Raw genomic sequence first — 17,426 nt, 5'->3', positions numbered from 1 at the left:
CAAGAAACCCAAGGCATCCTTCGTTCTAAATCATTACACAGGCCATTTATCTGATTGGCTTTTGTCCTGTCTGGCTTGCTAAAATGTTGCTTGTTCTTTAAAAAGCTCAATTTGGCCTTTTTTAAAGAAAAGGCACTTGCTATTTTTATTTATTTATTTATTTATTTTTTGGCAAAGTGAACCAAAACCAAACCTACCTTCATTGGAAATAGACATTCTAATGCCTCACAGGTACTGAAAAGCATTAACTTTATGTCTAAAAGAGGGCAGACGCTGGTGGACTCGGAATTACATTTTAGTGGATTCATCAGTATCAGTCAATAGTCTGTATGCAAATAGATATGTTTGTAATAGTTAGTATGAATGTATCCTCTGGATTTTTTACAGTAGCCTTCAGACCAGCAGCATTTGAACTTTTGGTTTGGGTTTGTTTTGTTTTGTTCTTTTTGGAAGAGATGAGGGAAATACTGGTTGTGTTCATAATTGCAGGATTTTCCTACATATAATAAGGTTCTTGATATGTTGCTGACTTAAAAGCAAGATGGCAAAATATTCTAGAAGAAATTCCCAACACTGCTGCGGGACAAAATAAACATCTCAATCTCCACATAGCTGAACCCCAGTGGACTGAGAAAATCCTTTTCCGTGGCCAGATATTTTTAACTCTGTGTACGAGACTGATACACACATACCTAGATATTTGCATCTATTGTCAGCCGCCCTGTAATTGGTTTTATTTCTTCCAATAGACTTTAAGATTAATAGTTAACACTACAACACATTAAACCTCCACCTCCCAAAATTAAAAGTGTAATGTATGCTACTGTAGGCACCACTATGTGGTATCTTCAGGGTTTGGGATTTCATTTAAATCTGAAATTTATATCCAGCAGAAATAAATTATTTTATTTAAAAACAGCTGGAGGGAGGGAAAACACTGTTTGTTTTGTCCTCTATATTATTTTTCCCAGTTTATGGCAACCATCTTCTTTAGCCCAACAAACTTTGAAAATAACGTGTATGTTTTAGCTTTGAGGCCTAAACTTGACACAGAAAATCCTGGATTGATCTCAGTCATATTGATATTTCCTAATACTGTGACATTCATGGGGATTTCAAATACCTTTACAATTAGAAGGTATTGTAAAAATAGTTGCATTTAAAAATTAAAAGGCTTTGGGTGTATCTCTGCACTGGTAAGCAAAAGACTTGGGTTTGAATGCCAGGCTGTGGCTCCCCAGGCTTTCATGACATGGGACTGCTATGGAAATAACATATTCATCCCTGGATGCTGGGCCGAGAAGACGAGAAAGGAGCTTCTTGTCTTGTGTCACATTGCTCAGGAGCAGCCTCGCCATCTGATTTAAAGAGTACAGATTGGCTTCAGAGAAGGTCCTATCCAGTTCTCATTGTTTGGAAGGATGGTGGCTATAGCATAGGCCTCCATGGTGAGCTGTGTGAAGCAGGCATGGTGGGAGGTCAGGAAGAAGGATACTCTGATAGATAGGGTCACAGAGAACAAAAGGAGATGGAGCAGTTAAAAAGTTGCTCGATAGCTTGCTCTTTTACCTCTGGGTTTTTATTCAGCCAGTGGAGTTGTTTCAACATTGAGGGTTTTGCCACCAAAGCTCTGTCAGTATTTCCATTTTTAACCATCTATTTTCTGGGAGTTTTAATATACCCGTAGACATACTGTATCTCCAGGTTAAAACTGAGCAATACACTTTTTTGAAAGTAACTTTAAATAGTTTGAAAGTGTTTGCAAATATGCTGATAAAATACTGTTTCTTAATAAATACTTTGTTGTCACAAAATACATTTTGGAGAGGAAATAGTTCTGTGATTCTTGGATCTGGTGGATGGTGGGGGAAATGGAAAAGCAGAAATAGTGCAGGAAACGTAGTTGGTTCGAAGATTGTGCTTACTCTGCATTGTCTGGTTTCCTTAGACAAAAATGGCATGGGAATGTTTCGTATACAGGCTTAGTGCATATGTGCAGTGACCTGGATATATACAATAAATTCTAATGGACTGATCAGTAACAACTTACTCTGTCTTTGCAAGTTTTAAAATGAATGGAATGCTTAGCAGTATTCTGTATGATATATTGTTAACCAATGCAGAATTGTTGTAACAACTCCAAAGAACATAGGTCATTTTAGATAGATAATATACAACTGGAATTTGGATATAAATGCAAATTATATGTATAAAATACTCTCTTGTTCCTCAACCTGTTTAGAGATTATTGTGTCAGTAGTGATTGGTTTTTAAAATCAGCTTTTCTTAAGAGTAACAACACTTGGTAACTTGACAGTGTTAGTTGGAAAAATGGACCTTTTCAAGGATACAATTGTACATGGCTTTGTGCCATCATGTCACAAGATGATATCTCATCACTGTTTTGTCTTGTGGTGCCTTGGTGGGAACATCTTGTCTCAGAAATATTTTTGCCCCATTATTAAACACACATGACCAAGTCCTGCTTGCCTTATTCACACAAATAGCCCCTTTGAGTTCATTTGTCTGAATCAGACAAGCAGAATGCTTGTCACAATTATGCTTGTAGGTTTCCATATCCATCCTGCACATACAGTAGTGGAGAGGAGTCATGTAAAGTACTTTATAGACTGAGGCCTTGTTATTTTGTAGCATATAGACTGTTTTATTCAGGCAGCGTATACCCCTTAGTACAAGAGACCTTTGAAGTTAGAAACTTGCAATTGTACTTAATTGTAATAAAAGAGCCCATATATCCTAGATGACACATCACATTCAATGGGAGGCTGATACAACAATACATGCATACCAGATTATATGGTTTCATGTTTATCTGCCTTCAAGAAAAATGTATCCATGATCCAAGTCAAGGGAGTCTGTCATATCAATATTCCATTAGATGGAGATTTAATTTAATTGCAGCTTTTAAAAAAGTTGCAGATGAAGGAACTGTGATGTTTTATAGCCTGGATGTAAGTGGACATAACTCTTTCAAAGGCCTGGTCTACACTACGCTGTTAAACCGATTTTAACAGTATTAAATCGATTTAACGCTGCACCCGTCCACACTACACTGCTCTTTATATCGATTTAAAGGGCTCTTTAAATCTATTTCTATACTCCTACAAAACGAGAGGAGTAACGCTAAAATCGATTTTACTATATCGGATTAGGATTAGTGTGGACGCAAATCGACGTTATTGGCCTCATTATTTTACAGTAGCTACCCACAGTGCACCGCTCCAGAAATCAACACTAGCCTCGGACCATGGACGCACACCACCGAATTAATGTGCCTAGTGTGGACGCGCACAATCGACTTTATAATATCTGTTTTATAAAATCGGTTTAAGCTAATTCGAATTTATCCTGTAGTGTAGACGTAGCCAAAGTCAGTGCTGTTGCACCTGCTTGTTCAAGTGCTGAATTTGTTCCCGTGGGCCAAATTCTGCAGTTCTCATTCAGACTAAATTCCCATTGACATCAATGAGGATACTGCCTGAGTGAAAACTGTAGAATTTATCTCTCTAACATTGTTTGTGACCAAATATAATAAATGTGTTAAAACTCACAGTTGAGGCTGAAACTCTCTGTTCCTTATCCTCATCTTCAGCTGAACGTTACCCAAGATTTGCAGCAAATGAGCTACAGTAAAATCAGCTGCTATTCAGCAACTCATGATACCCAAGAACAACTGAGCAGGTTAAGGATACCGTTTTAGGTTCAATGTTGAATTTCCTGGCTTTTGCTGGTTTCTATTCCCATAGAAATGTAACTTCAGCACAGCTATGAATTTGTCTATTTGTCTGTGCATTTCAACTGATGAGTTTAAAAGGTTCTCTGTAGAATGTTTTCCCCCTGCTATAAGTGTGGGCATAGCATGGGAAGGATCGAGTGGCATTGCCCCGCAAACTGCAAGCCTCGGAGAGGCACAGAATTTGCCGCCTCCCACACGTGGCCCATTGGCCTGCCTGGAGCTGCCCATCTCCCCCAAATACAGAAGTCAAACTATGCCTGTGGCTTTAAGTCTTTTTAGAATAAAAGGAGTATATGAGCACTGGTCTCAACTAAATCCTAAATTATAGAGCAAATTACTGCGTGTGCGAAGAAGATCCACCACAAAGACTACCGTAATGATGATACCAGCACTCAAAGAAATGAACAATGAACTGTCTTCAGCAATGTATTTTACTGTAGATCACAAAGACATTAACAAGATGTGCTGCAGATAGGTTTCAAATAAATCCACAAAGTTAAGATCCACAGTGACATATTTTGGCAAACAAAAGCTAACAAGCATTACAGGAAAATTAGATCCCTCCTCACAGACGATTTTGAAACACTGCTACGCGGAGTGGGACCTGTAAATGGATAAAAAGAAATCAGCACTGGAACTGCCACTGAAGTCTTTGGCATAATGCAGTGAGAGGTGTTGAGTGTCTGTCTGTGTCTGTGACAGTTTTAAGATGAGTGCATGGCCTCAACGTATTAGAAAAGTTTTGAATTAAGATATTGGCTTCATTAATACAATTTTGGAGGCTGATTTTCTTGTCTGAAAAACAAACAAGCAAACCAGGCAGGAATGGCTGCATGTTTAGTAGATGAACTGCTGTCTGTGCGAGCGCAGGAGCTGATGATTACAATGTGCACAGTGGTGCGTGCCCACATAGCTAAGATCGGAAGCCAGCTCTTTGTATGCATAAGTATTCCTGAGGACTTCAAACATTGGTGAAGAGGAGACATCAACAACTCCCCAAGAAAATTCTGGACTGTCCAAGTTGAGGTTAAAGGGCCAACTGTTGTCAACAGAACAGTGTGTTGGGATTCTGCATTCCCTTTTCTACACTTTGGATAAACAAAAGCTCCAGTACTCAGTCAGATGGAAATGATGGGGAGGGGAGAGTAAGTGTAGGAGTTCTAAAAATAGTCCATTTTCATGTGCTTCTGACAATAGTAATTAAATTTGTACACCTCTCTTTACATGTAAGAAGTGTAAGGTTCTTCCTACAGCTCTTTTTGATCTTCTGCATGGCAAACTATAGACTGCAAATCACAAAGTCATTGGCAAATTTGCATTTGTGAGTAGAATTCTCAGGGGCACGCAGTCCCCTAAGACGAGTATTATTAGCTCCCTTGTTTCATTGGGTGCCTGAGTAAATCATAGTGTTTACGGCTAGTCTCTCTAACAGAAGGTTCTGGTTATCACTTCATAGTGTATTCTCAAGTGGTCTTTATTTCCAAAGTGCTCTGGTAAAGACATTTTCCCATGGGCTTCAGTTTACTTTTTCACAACAGAATTTTATTGAGGGTTTTTCTACAGAGCACATAGACTTTTTGGTGAGATATTTAATGGAATATGTGAGACTGAGCCAGATTCAAACAAATATTTGGAGGAGTTCATTTTTTATTATTTCACCCTGCTTTTTTCTGAGCTTCCAGAGAAGAAATCTGCTGGGTGAAAAGTTTAGAAAGAAGGGACGCCACTATTTACCTAAATGGAAGGTTGAAAATGTGATGGGTGAGGTGTCAAAATCTGATTAGTTACAAACAATCTGAATTGGAAGTTTTTGAAATTCATAAATCACTTCATGTAATTGTGAATAAAATGCTGTAACTAGTGGAAAATATTAAACATCACAGAGAAAGTAATAAGTGGTACTGAGAATAAAATGGAAAATGTCACCAAACTGCAAGAACATTGTTACAGCAAAATGAGAAGCAGGGTGAATATAGAGGTAAAGCAGGATATACAGAGAGGTGAAACACTACCAGCTACTGAGACAGATGCACACAGGCCATTCAGGCACAAAATACACGTTATGAAAAGTTGCTTTTTCCTATTTTCTTTTAAGATTTAAAAAAAACATGTGCTGATACATTTCAATAAAGATTAAAACCATTATAGGTGGTATTTTTATCAAATGTAGATGGCAGATGACGTGTATAGAATAAGGCTTTTGTCTTCTGTTAATATTTTGTGAGTTCTGAATCCTTCCATTGACTACAGTCCATGAGCCTGATTCTGATCTCATTTATGCCATTCATACAGGGCCGGTGCAAGGAAGTTTTGCGCCCTAGACTAAACTTCCACCTTGCACCCCCACCCAGCTAACCCCCTCCCCATCGCAGCTAACTCAGCATCCCACCCGGGGAGCCCCCTCCCCCGCAGCAGTTACCCCCCGTACCGTGACAGCTAACCCCTCTCCCCCCGTCTCCCCATGGCAACTAACCCCACCCAAGGAGACTCACCCTGTCCCCCCACGGCAGCTAACCCTGCCTAGGGAGACTTCCCCCACCACAGCAGCTAACCCTGCCTGGGGAGACCTCCCCTCACGGAAGCTAAACCTGACCGGGTAGCCCACCCCAGCTCACCTCGGCTCCGCCTCCTCCACTGAGCACGCCGGCACTGCTCTAATTCTCCTCCCCGCCCAGGCTTTCGGCACTGATTGGAGGAGACTTAGAGCTGGGCTGTGTGCTCAGCGGAGGAGGCAGAGTGGAGGTGAGCTGGGGCAGGGAGCTGTTCCCCTGTGCGCCTCCCCACCCGTTACTGCGGATAGCCCTCCCTGCATGCCCCCCCACCCAGCTCACCTCCACTCCACCTCCTCGCCTGAGGGACTTTTAGGCGCCCCCAACCGTTAGGTGCCCTAGGCAGCCGCCTAATTTGCCTAAATGGTTGCACCGGCCCTGCATTCATACACTCAGTGGAGCTCTTGTACTTTTGCACTGGTGTAAGTGAGAGCAGAATCAAGCTGCCCTGTTCTGGTTACCTAGTGTGCACAGAGATGTAGATCACAACTCAGATTGATGGCCAGATTCACCTGGATGTAAACTGGGAGTAGTTCCATTTTCTGCTGGTACAACTGAGGGCTGAATTAGTCCATGAGGGTACGTAAACCTAGCGGTGTGGGGGGGGGAACACCTTTAATTCTTATTTCTCATTTGAAATATTCAACTTTGCTTTTTAACTGGTGAAGATCCTGCAGACCTATTTTCTTGAGTTCAATAATTTGTAAAGGATGGGCCCTAACTGCATTCATTCAAGTGCAATCCAAAAGTGTGTTAACCTTGAGACTGGCTGACGAATGGCAAGTTATCAGATTTCTGAGATGTGAAGGAAGCAGTAGCACAGGCAGACTTTCCCTTTTACAAAGGATATTCCACCTTCTGTTTGCCTCTACCACAATTTCAAGGGATTCTTCAAATGAAATGGGAACATGTGAACCTGTCTTACCTGACAATTTTTTTTATTGAGTGCCATTTTGACTTGGAGTTCACTTGTTAGAAACATTTCATATAGTGGGGAAACATCAGGGGAAAGGAAAGAAATAACACTGTATTTTCTGAAAAACAAAGATCTAAACACAGAAGTGTCACTGGATAAGAGTTACCTGAAACAACTGGAAGGGGAATTAACACCTGGTTCTACAGGAAACATTGGTTACCACTATCAGTTTTAATGAAGTGTATTAACTAAATTGTGTTCTGAGTATTCATTCAGCTCTGTTTATGGCACACTCTTGAGTACATTTACTGTTTGTCTGAAGTGCAAACTAGTGAACATATGAGGCTTTAAGACAGGCCATCTGTTAGTCTTAGACCCTTGGATAATTGTCAAACAGTTCTAAAAATAAGCACATACAAACTGTAAGGGGGTGCAAAGGTGATTTTTCTTTCAAGTACTAAAACACAGGGAAAAAAAGCAACCAATAAAATAAAATAAAGCTATTCATTCTGTGATCAGATTTCTTCTTCTGAGTAGTTTTCTGATTTTCCTCTGTGCTCTCTCTTGTTCGTCATGACATCCCTGAATGCCTCTCAAGTTTAGAGTTAGTTCAGCATCAATTTAAGACTCATTGTTTTTCCACGGGGAGCGATAATCTCTGATGGTTGAGGCAAGGGTCTTCTTGTGTCTTCTGTCTAAACTAATCTCTTTATAAAGTCAAGGCACAAAGATTTTGATCTTTATGGATGGATTGTTGTTAATTGAAAAAAACCCATAATTTATAAAATACGAATACATACATAAAAATGACATTTTCAGAAAGAGTTTTGGATCATTTTGGGTTCAGACAGTACAACAAAGGTTGTGATTAAAAAAAAAAAGACATTGCAGATAGTGTTTCCTAACTATTTAGACACCCTGGCTTGCGTTTGTCAGGAAGTTTAAGTATTCAAATGGGGACTCTTGTGTGCGTTTGCATTGAGGAGCATGATTTACTGGTAACTGAACTGGACGATTAGGGGTTTTGTGCATGTGACTCTCACCAACAGAACTGAATGCTATTAAATAACTGATTCTTTTCTCGGTAGTCCCCCACCCCTATAATGCCATAAAGGGTAGGTGAGGGAACATGGAGAGTAAGGGGGGGTGTTGGACTCTGAAAGGTGTCCTATGCAGTCCTCCTTGGCTACCAGGATGGTAGCATGAGGCCTCAAGCATTGGAGGAAGGAGAAGAAAATGGCCGGAGGAGGAATCCATGAGGCTCTTACAGAGAACTGGAGGACTCTCTGGTTGGGAGAAATACAAAAATTTATAGATATTATCTTCCTAGATGTCACAAGATTATGCAGTTGTATTCTTGCAGCATCAGTAGAGTCAACACTTCCAGTTTATGGTGTTGCCTGTAACTACACCTGGCTCGATGCAACCCAGTGTGCTGTCTGGTCAGATGATAATATGTTCACCAGGCTGAATTAAAGAGATGTGTGGGCAGTAAAATACTTGCTATCCACTTCTATTCAGAAATACCTGGGCCTGCTAATATTCATTGATCATCCAATGGGCTAAGCACCTGTTGAGTTTCATGTTGCTGTTTATTACACAAATCTGTTATAATTTCTGTTGAAATTATTTGAGGAGAGGTTGCTGTTCATCTTAATGGGAGTTAGAGTGAGAGACTTTATAACCTTTAATCAGAGTCCCCAGTCTGTTTATAAAACTGCTAGGAGGCTTATGAATTTCACTCCAGAAGGGCACATATTGCCAGTCTTGTGCCATCTCTTCACCCCGTACAACATACAGACTTTTAGGTGTATATGCTCAAATGTGTAGACAAAACAGCTTGGACGAAATACCTAAATATGGAACAGATGCACAATGCCACCATAGACTGGATGTATTATGGCCTCAAACCATCATCACACCCCTTGCAGTTGCATTTTATTTTTTTCACCTGCTCCTGTGTAGTACACCTGTGACTTATTGGCAGGGAATTTGGTTGCAGTGTGGGAGACTCCCAGCGTGAGTGCCAGCCTTGTAGCTCTGCTCCATCGTGTGCTGCTTTTGTTGAGGTTGTTCCCCCGGTCCTTATACAGCGTGTAAGAATTTCTAAGTTATTCTGTTTCGACCCTGTCTCCTTTCTTGTTGATCAAGTGCTCTGAAAATGGAGGTTGCTGTGCAAGTGCTTTGATTATAATGCACTGTGTACCCATACGATGACAAAGAAATTCTAATTCAAGATGTGCTGCAAAGTTTGCTTGAACCAACCACCAATGCAAGCACTGATGTTCCCAACTAACTATGCTGCGGGGAGCAATCACTGTATGTATATATGCCAGTTAATCCTTACAGTAAAACTTTTTATTGTCCACAAAACCTGTCACCCGGTTCCAGATGATTGGGGATGCCACAGTGAGTAGAAAACACCACATAAGCATCAAAGCACTCTTGGGGCCCAGGGACAATGCCCAGTTTTATCTGACATGGCTTTCAGAATTGGCGTCAGTTAAATCTCCCCACCTTGTCATATACTAAGGCAGTGACTTTCCTTATCTTGATAGGTTAGCTCAGTGCTGCTGCAGGTTTCCACTTGCCATGATGTCTTTTAATGGTTAGTTTATACATTATGCTCTACTCCCCCAACCACCAAACACACAAACCTACACATGCACAAAGGGCATGGCTGGAAGATGAGGAAGATTTAGCACAATTGTCTGTGACTGCTTCAATATTCTTTTGCACGTCACCTTTAAAGTTGGGTTTTTTTTATTGTTTGTTTTATGTTCTTGGTAGAGTGTAACTTGCTGTGTAGGAAAAACCCTTTGAAGCCATCCTGATTCCCACTGCAGTTCTGAACCAGCCCTCCATTGGTAGGAGATGAGAATTTTCACGCTGGTCAACAAACCGTTACTTAACGAAAGTAGAGCTGTAATATTGATATATTGGGAAATATACAGTGTTCACTGGCTTCAAATTTACACTTCTGCTGACCTGGTGTAATAGTTCAGTTTTAGTGCAAAGGGATGCAATGAAAAGGGATCTCTACTAGCTAATTTAAGATGTGCTAACGGCTTTTCTTACTGCCTGTGCTTTATTTCTCTAACTCTTGTCATTTTTTTTATTTATAATATGGTTAGCACATTTTCCCCAAAGGTCTGATATAGATTTTGAAGTTGGTACTGATAAGGTTTAAATTGTTTTGGTCTAAAAATCTGGTCATCTTGGTACACTGTTTGTTGCCAGCAGTGGGCATGCAAAAAGACTACTGTTAAAAGGTTTGAGCTCAAAAACATGAGATGATTGGATTAAAAATTTAAAAATGTTCATGTTGGGGAACAAAGTTATGAAATGCAAGGATTGAATGTAGCCGATTTTCAGCCTCACCAGAATGCAGTGGCAATAAGCCGCACACTCACACCTCAGGACGAGGCAGGGAAAAAAAGAAATGTAATCTTGCTGGTGAGTGGTAGAGGGTTAAAGGTCATCATGCTTTAACTGAATGGCTCATTTTTGTGGTCTGGAACATATTTTAACAAGTAAAAATGTATATTGGAAACACAGAAGATGAGCATATTTTCATAGGGCTTCCAGATATGCATCTGTGGTATTTGTAGGGTTAGCTGTTAGCATGTACAGAAACCCCACAGTCAAGGACTCACGGGCACTTTTATGTGCAAGTTTTACCCATTTAGCTTGTGTTGATTCAGTTTTCTCATAGATGGATGAAGGATTTCGTACACACAGACAGCTGTACCCATACATATTGTAAGTGCATTTTTGAGGCTCTTTAAAAATTTGGCCTTATATGTTAACTGTTTGATGCTGGGATTAGTCAGCATGTCAGTTGCCTGCAGTACAAGTGAGGGGAAGGGGGAACAGCACTTTCCCCAGGAAATCAAGATTTTCATATGGAAAGTGTATATCTGATCCATTCGACTGATGGCTTGTATATTATGTTCAGTATACGAGTCTTTACTTGAAAACAGATGACCTCGGCTCCATACAGCTGCTGGTTTGAGGTATAATTTGTTTGCATCTTTGTATAGACTCTGCTTACCAAAACACTATGTTTTTTATATTAGATGTGTGGCAGAACATATTATTACCCCATGTTTGAAGAGGGAGGGTTCACAATGAGTGCTTCATTATCAGATTTAGAGTCACATACCCTTCCTTTATTGACCTGCCTCGTGTAATCAATGCAGCAGCCACACAGATTTGAAATCATGTTCCCTGACTGTAGACTGTGCGCCCTGCATCAAGTGCTGATTGTGCATTATCTTTTAAATGACACTGCCTAAATAAGTATGGATTTGTCTACCATGAATAGTCCTTGCTTCGATTTGTGGATGGTAAACCCTTTTGCATTTTTTGATTGGTATTGAGGATGACCTAAAAATAGAATTACAATGAAGTGCGCTAGAAATAGCCATGGTTAAAATGCTCAGGAGCATGTTTGAACACAGGGATACCTATGTATTTTTCAACTTTTTAAAAAAACAATCTTTTCAATTGTCTTAATGTGCAAGCTCACTTATTGTGGTTTGAGCGTTGGCCTGCTAAACCCAGGGTTGTGAGTTCAGTCCTTGAGGGGGCCACTTAGGGATCTGGGGCAAAATCAGTACTTGGTCCTGCTAATGAAGGCAGGGGGCTGGACTCAATGACCTTTCAGAGTCCCTTCCAGTTCTATGAGATAGGCATAGTGTTACTGTTCCCCTATACAGCTACATTAGTCCTATTACATAACTTTGTTACTTGCTGTTCCCTTTGTGAATAATATGCAGCACTGCAAAGGTAGTTCTTCTGTATGATTGATAATCTCTCCATATTTAAAAAAGTCATAAATTGTCAGGTTTTATGCTTGGTTATGTTAAATCACTTAAAAGCAAAAAATACAGTTTCTTTTTACATTCCACAGATGTGATTCATAATACATTAGTAAGCTTTCCATTTCTCTGCACGGTAGTTTGGGTTATTGATCTCAAATATTTTAGCTTAATTTGTTGCAATATTCAGGGCATGGAATAGCCATGCTATGCGCTGTAGTTGTTACGCTAAGCAAGCTGTAGTTATTTTGCTATTTTATCAGTTGATTATTTAATTCACAAAATATAACCCTATGCATGTTTAAACTATAATATTTCCCCCTTTTCCTTAATCTTTCGTTATGTTGAAAGACTGATCATTGTGTAGAGTTTCATAAGAATCTGCCTGCCACAATATCTATTGCTGATAACTTTTGACATGATTTAGGAACTCAACAGCACTTCTGACACCTTGTGGTCAGTAGTTGGGAGTGCACAGTTCAGCAAATAATACCAGCTTTAAATGGGGTCACTGCTACCTAGAGAGACTAGGGCTGCAAATGGAAGGTTCATTAGTTAACTATTTCCACAAGACAGTTTTCATTAGACAGATGCCATTGCCATAATGAAGCAGAGGATCCATTTGTTTCTGATTGAGATGTAACAGTAGATAATTTAAAAGGAACAGATGATTTATGAAAAGTTAAAATATCTTCATGTATTTGAAATACATTGTACATAAATAATTTAATTCCAAATTAAGATATAATTTTAGAAACGTTTCCTTTTTCATTGGGAGACCTGCATGGTTCTATTACTAGGCAGATAGAAATTAGTAAATTAAAACTAGCATGAAGTGAAATGTGTGAATTTTTACTGGTAGATGTGGCAAAATTTGAAAACATTTAGGCCCCAATCCTACAAAGGCTTATGCACAAGTATATCTTTGCACAAATTATCCTTTTGACTACTCGTGCAAATAAAGTTACGTCCATGCACGTTTGCAGGATTGAGGCTGTAGTATGCAAGCAAAATGTATGGGTATGTATTGCACTGAAAATACTGCTTTGAGATTGCTCCTGGATTTATTTGGCTTCTACACAAAGTGGCATTACTGAACTGTAATGTCTCCCTCCTATGCTAAAAGAGCTGTTTGTGATTGCAGGTGGTGGTTACAACTCTCCTAAAAAAAAGGAGGGCTGTTCACAAAGATGTGCAAAATAGTCTATTCTGTAAAGAGATTGAACTTCTGGGGGACACATCAAGCACGTTTTCTGCAGTGTAAATTGCCCTGTTGCTAATACATGTGCTTCAGCTGTTATTGCTGGAGTATTCCTGGGATTGCGAAGTGTGTGTCACAATCTGGCGTCTCTTTCTGACAGTACTTCTACCAATGACTAGGGAGAATGAAGAGTAAAATATGGGAAGGGATCCCTCAGTGATACAGATTTTTTTTAATTGTTACAATTAAGTGAATAGCTGAAGGCAGATTTTTCTCGTGACGTGTTACCATTTTTTCTATATGTACTGAAAATCTTAAAAGCTGTACTTGGCTGGTAGAAAATTTTTTTTTCCCTAAGTTCATGCCAGCATTAACAGATCTATCAGTGCAAAGTAAATGTGTCATATTGGCAGCTGTTACTTACGAGTACTTTTTCTTTATTGCATTTTGTTTTGTAATAATTGAGAAGCTTTTATGTAGAACTCTGCATAAATGAGACTGAGTAGGAGGGTATGGGCATGCTTTCTATTATTCTGCCCCTCATGCATGTATCCTTTTTTCATCTTTCCAGAACCACACATTGAGTCAGCACGCACAGTGAGCCACTGGCACTACAGGACACCTCTCTGCAGAAGACTTGACGGAGGCACAGTGGGGAGGACCATTTGAACATTACATCCAATCAAAGTGTCATTTGCAACCCAGATGTAAAACTCTAATGATTTGGCCATGAGGCGCTGCTATTATAAGCAGCTGGAAATGAATATTAATGGAAGAGATTAAAAGTATTCCATGCTCAGTATTTTTTATTGTCCTGCTTCAGCTAGTGTACTTTAGAGCTTCTGCTTCTGCCTGAATTTATAGTGTTAGATAAATCGGCTTTGATGCTGTTGCCCTTTGTTGCTTCTTGTATTATATGGATAGTTAAAGATTAGGTGTGATTTTTTTAACTGCTTTTTAATTGCAATTTTAGGTAATTGTGCATTGTGGTGTGATTGCTTGGCTATTGTCGGAATATTTCTTTTGAATTTTTTAATTAAAGACTAATGCTTTGATTGGATTTGCCAGTTCACCGGACAGTGATTAAAACTATGTAATGAATATAATCGGTTTCAGTGCAACTGGATGGTCTGCTTTATAAATGTGACTTAATCTGATTGCAATAACTAGTACAGTTCAATAAAGGGAATACATGCGATCAGTGTCAGAGCTTCAGTGCATCTATCAGTACACGTTATGTCACTATCACCTGTACGTGTGTGTCAGAGGACTAGATATAAAATCATTTGTTGCCCTACACATGTAACCCATGAAGTAACCAGTGCTTAATTTGTGCCAGAGCTTGCCAGGGCTGAGCCCCAGCACTCTGGGCTTGGCAGTTCATAGCCCTGACTCCTCGGAACTTGCCACATCAGTTATGAAAGTAAAACAATTGCTTGAGCCCCGGCACCTCTTCCATTACACATTAAGCACTGGCAGTAACCCATGAAAAGTGAAGCCTTGAGGAGGGCAAAACATACTCTTGTGTTGAGCAGTGTATCCTCTCCTTGATGCATGCACAGAACTCCCTTTAAGGTTAATGGGAGTTAAGCACATGCATTATGATGGAACAGTTGGCACTTTAGAAAGTAACTGTATAAAACTTGTGCATAGAATTGTTTTGGGGTTGTTGGTTTTTTTGTTTTTGTTTCCAAGCCCTTGCCTATGGGGGGCTGGAGCACCCCAGCTCCTACTGATGCCAATGAAAATTGAGGGTACATAGCATCTTGCAGGATTGGATCCCTTCCTTCTGCTTTTTTGTTTGTTTCAACACAAGGTAATTAACATTCATGATTATATTCATATGCAGTAACTGCTGGGCCAGTTAGGAGACTGTCTGCATATCAGCCACATGAACTTCTAGACCTCCTGGTATGGGTTCTCTACTCAACCACTGCACATTTGACCTATCAAACTGCCAGATTATAATTAGGGCCCTACCAAATTCACAGCCATGAAAAATGTGTCACGGACCATAAAATCTGGTCTTTTACCTTATACTATACAGATTTCACAGGGGAGACCAACATTTCTCAAATTGGGAGTCCTGACGCAAAAGAGAGTTGCCGGGGGGGTGGGGGGGGCGGATTGCAAGCTTATTTTAAGGGGGTTGTGGTATTGCCACCCTTACTTCTGCGATGCTTTCAGAGCTGGGCGGCCGGAGAGCGGTGGTTGTTGGCCAGGTGCCCAGCCCTGAAAGCAGGACCCCGCCAGAAGTAGTGCAGAAGTAAGGGTGGTAATACCACTGCTGCCTTCAGAGCTGGGTGGCCAGACAGTAGCGGCTGCTGTCTGAGGGTCGGCTGTGCAGGCAGCAGCACAGAAATAAGGGTGGCAATACCATTCCATACCATCCTTACTTCTGCGCTGCTGCTGGCGGCAGCTCTGCCTTCAGAGCTGGGACCCCAACCAACAGCCGCCGCTCTCCAGCTGCCCAGCTCTGAAGGCAGCAGTACCGCAAACCCTCCTACAATAACTTTGCAAACTCTTCTCCCCCCCTCGCCCAACTTGTTTTTGGGTTAGAACCCCTACAATTACAACACTCTGAAATTTCAGATTTAAGTAGATGAAATCATGAAATTTATGATTTTTAAAATCCTATGACTGTGAAACAGACCAAACTGGACTGTGAATTTGGTAGGACCCTAATTATGATCTAATATTAATACTGCTAATTAGTAGATTCCTTTAACATACCAAAATTGAGCACAATTAGTTGTCATTGCCCTGTGTCTGAGCTTGGAGGATGTTACTAACACCTTGTAGAAAGTACTTTTCAGGGTCATATACCCTTCAGTGCAAAAACACTAGGTACCTAAATTGGTTTATGCAGTGCATTACAATTGGGATTGGAATACACTGTATAACAAATGCAAAGGCTGAAGGTTTTTTTTAGTACACCTCCTATACATCAGATTATATTTTGATGTTTAATTTCCTGCTAGTTTTGATTGTTCTCTGTTATGTTGGTGCACCACACCTTCAAGGCAGTGGGAGATACACTCTTGTAACTGAGGACAGAATTGGCCTCCTGATTATAAAGAGGGATTTGGGTTCATTCCTAAACTAGAAAGGACTAGGGCAGATGTAAATTATGCACAGCAAGAGAATGAGATTAATTTCCCTGTTTGGGCAAATAAGACCATTTTTATGTTTCCAGTTACTTTGCTGACATGAAATTGGTTAATTTTCTTCTTAGTGAAAGTTGACTTGGACACTGACAGGTAGTTTAGGCTCAAAATTTAGTTTTTATAAAAAAAAATTACAAAACTCAATTTTAATAAGAAAACTAGTTATAATTTTTCTTCATTTCAGTGAAAATGGGTCACTTTTTATTTAAATAAATTTTCTCTTGCTATGTTTGAAACCTAAGCACTGTTCTAAATACATCCAGTTCCAAAAATACTGCTGCAATTTTTAACCTTTTAAACAGTTTTTCTATGTAAACCACTAAATCGGTTTTAGCACTGAAGAACTGAATGAAAACTGCAGCAATTAATAATACCACAAATAATGTAATAATGCATTTCTAACCACACACTGTACCCACAGCCAACTTGCAGGCAAAATTTTAGTATGAGATTTTCTAAAGTGCCTTCGGGACTTAGACTTTCAACCGGCGTTGCATGCCTAACTCCATTACATGCTTTTAGAAAATACCATCCGTTAAATAGTGTATGTACCATACCTACTACCACTTTAAACTAAAACTTCTTATAGATAGGAGTTTAACCTAGGAGATCAAAAAAATGGTGTCTTCAGCCTGATTACTCAATTAACTAAATAAGAATGGTTTTGTACAGCCAATGTTTGAGTTAGTCTAAAAGAAGGCTTTTTCAGCTAGTAACTTTGTCACCTTTCCGATGGCGTAAAGAATCTGGCTCCTACCTCAAAACTGTCCAAGTCCCCAGCGCACAGCTCTCTTAAGCCTTAGCTGTGCTACAAAAATTACAGGTGCGGTTGATCTGGTGCTGAACAGGGTTTAGCTAAAAGTTTTTAGCCAAGGTCAAACTGTGCTCAATGTCATTTCAGAGAGTATGGTTCAAAGACGCTCATGGCAGTGGGATGGGAAAATTGCTTAACTGACCACCGCATGCCCTGCCACGTTACCCTGAGGAAAAGGGAACTATGAGAGAGAACTCTC

At 40.0% G+C, this 17,426-nt stretch overlaps 1 protein-coding gene across 4 annotated transcripts in view; it reads left to right on the top strand.

The window, feature by feature from the left end:
- ZNF423 (zinc finger protein 423) overlaps positions 1-14,444 on the top strand; it is a 333,988-nt gene extending 319,544 nt beyond the window's left edge. For all 4 annotated transcript variants that reach the window (XM_050922513.1, XM_050922511.1, XM_050922512.1 and 1 more), the window contains one exon: positions 13,818-14,444. In XM_050922513.1, the coding sequence (XP_050778470.1) occupies positions 13,818-13,847 (30 nt within the window). In that variant the 3' untranslated portion in view covers positions 13,848-14,444. The remainder of the gene's footprint in view (positions 1-13,817) is intronic.
- The last annotated feature ends 2,982 nt before the right edge of the window (positions 14,445-17,426 follow it).

Source organism: Gopherus flavomarginatus, chromosome 14 (assembly GCF_025201925.1).
Source record: "Gopherus flavomarginatus isolate rGopFla2 chromosome 14, rGopFla2.mat.asm, whole genome shotgun sequence".
NCBI lineage: Eukaryota > Metazoa > Chordata > Testudines > Testudinidae > Gopherus > Gopherus flavomarginatus.
Note: the sequence above shows the minus strand (reverse complement) of the source record. Positions and strands in the feature narration are given on the sequence as shown.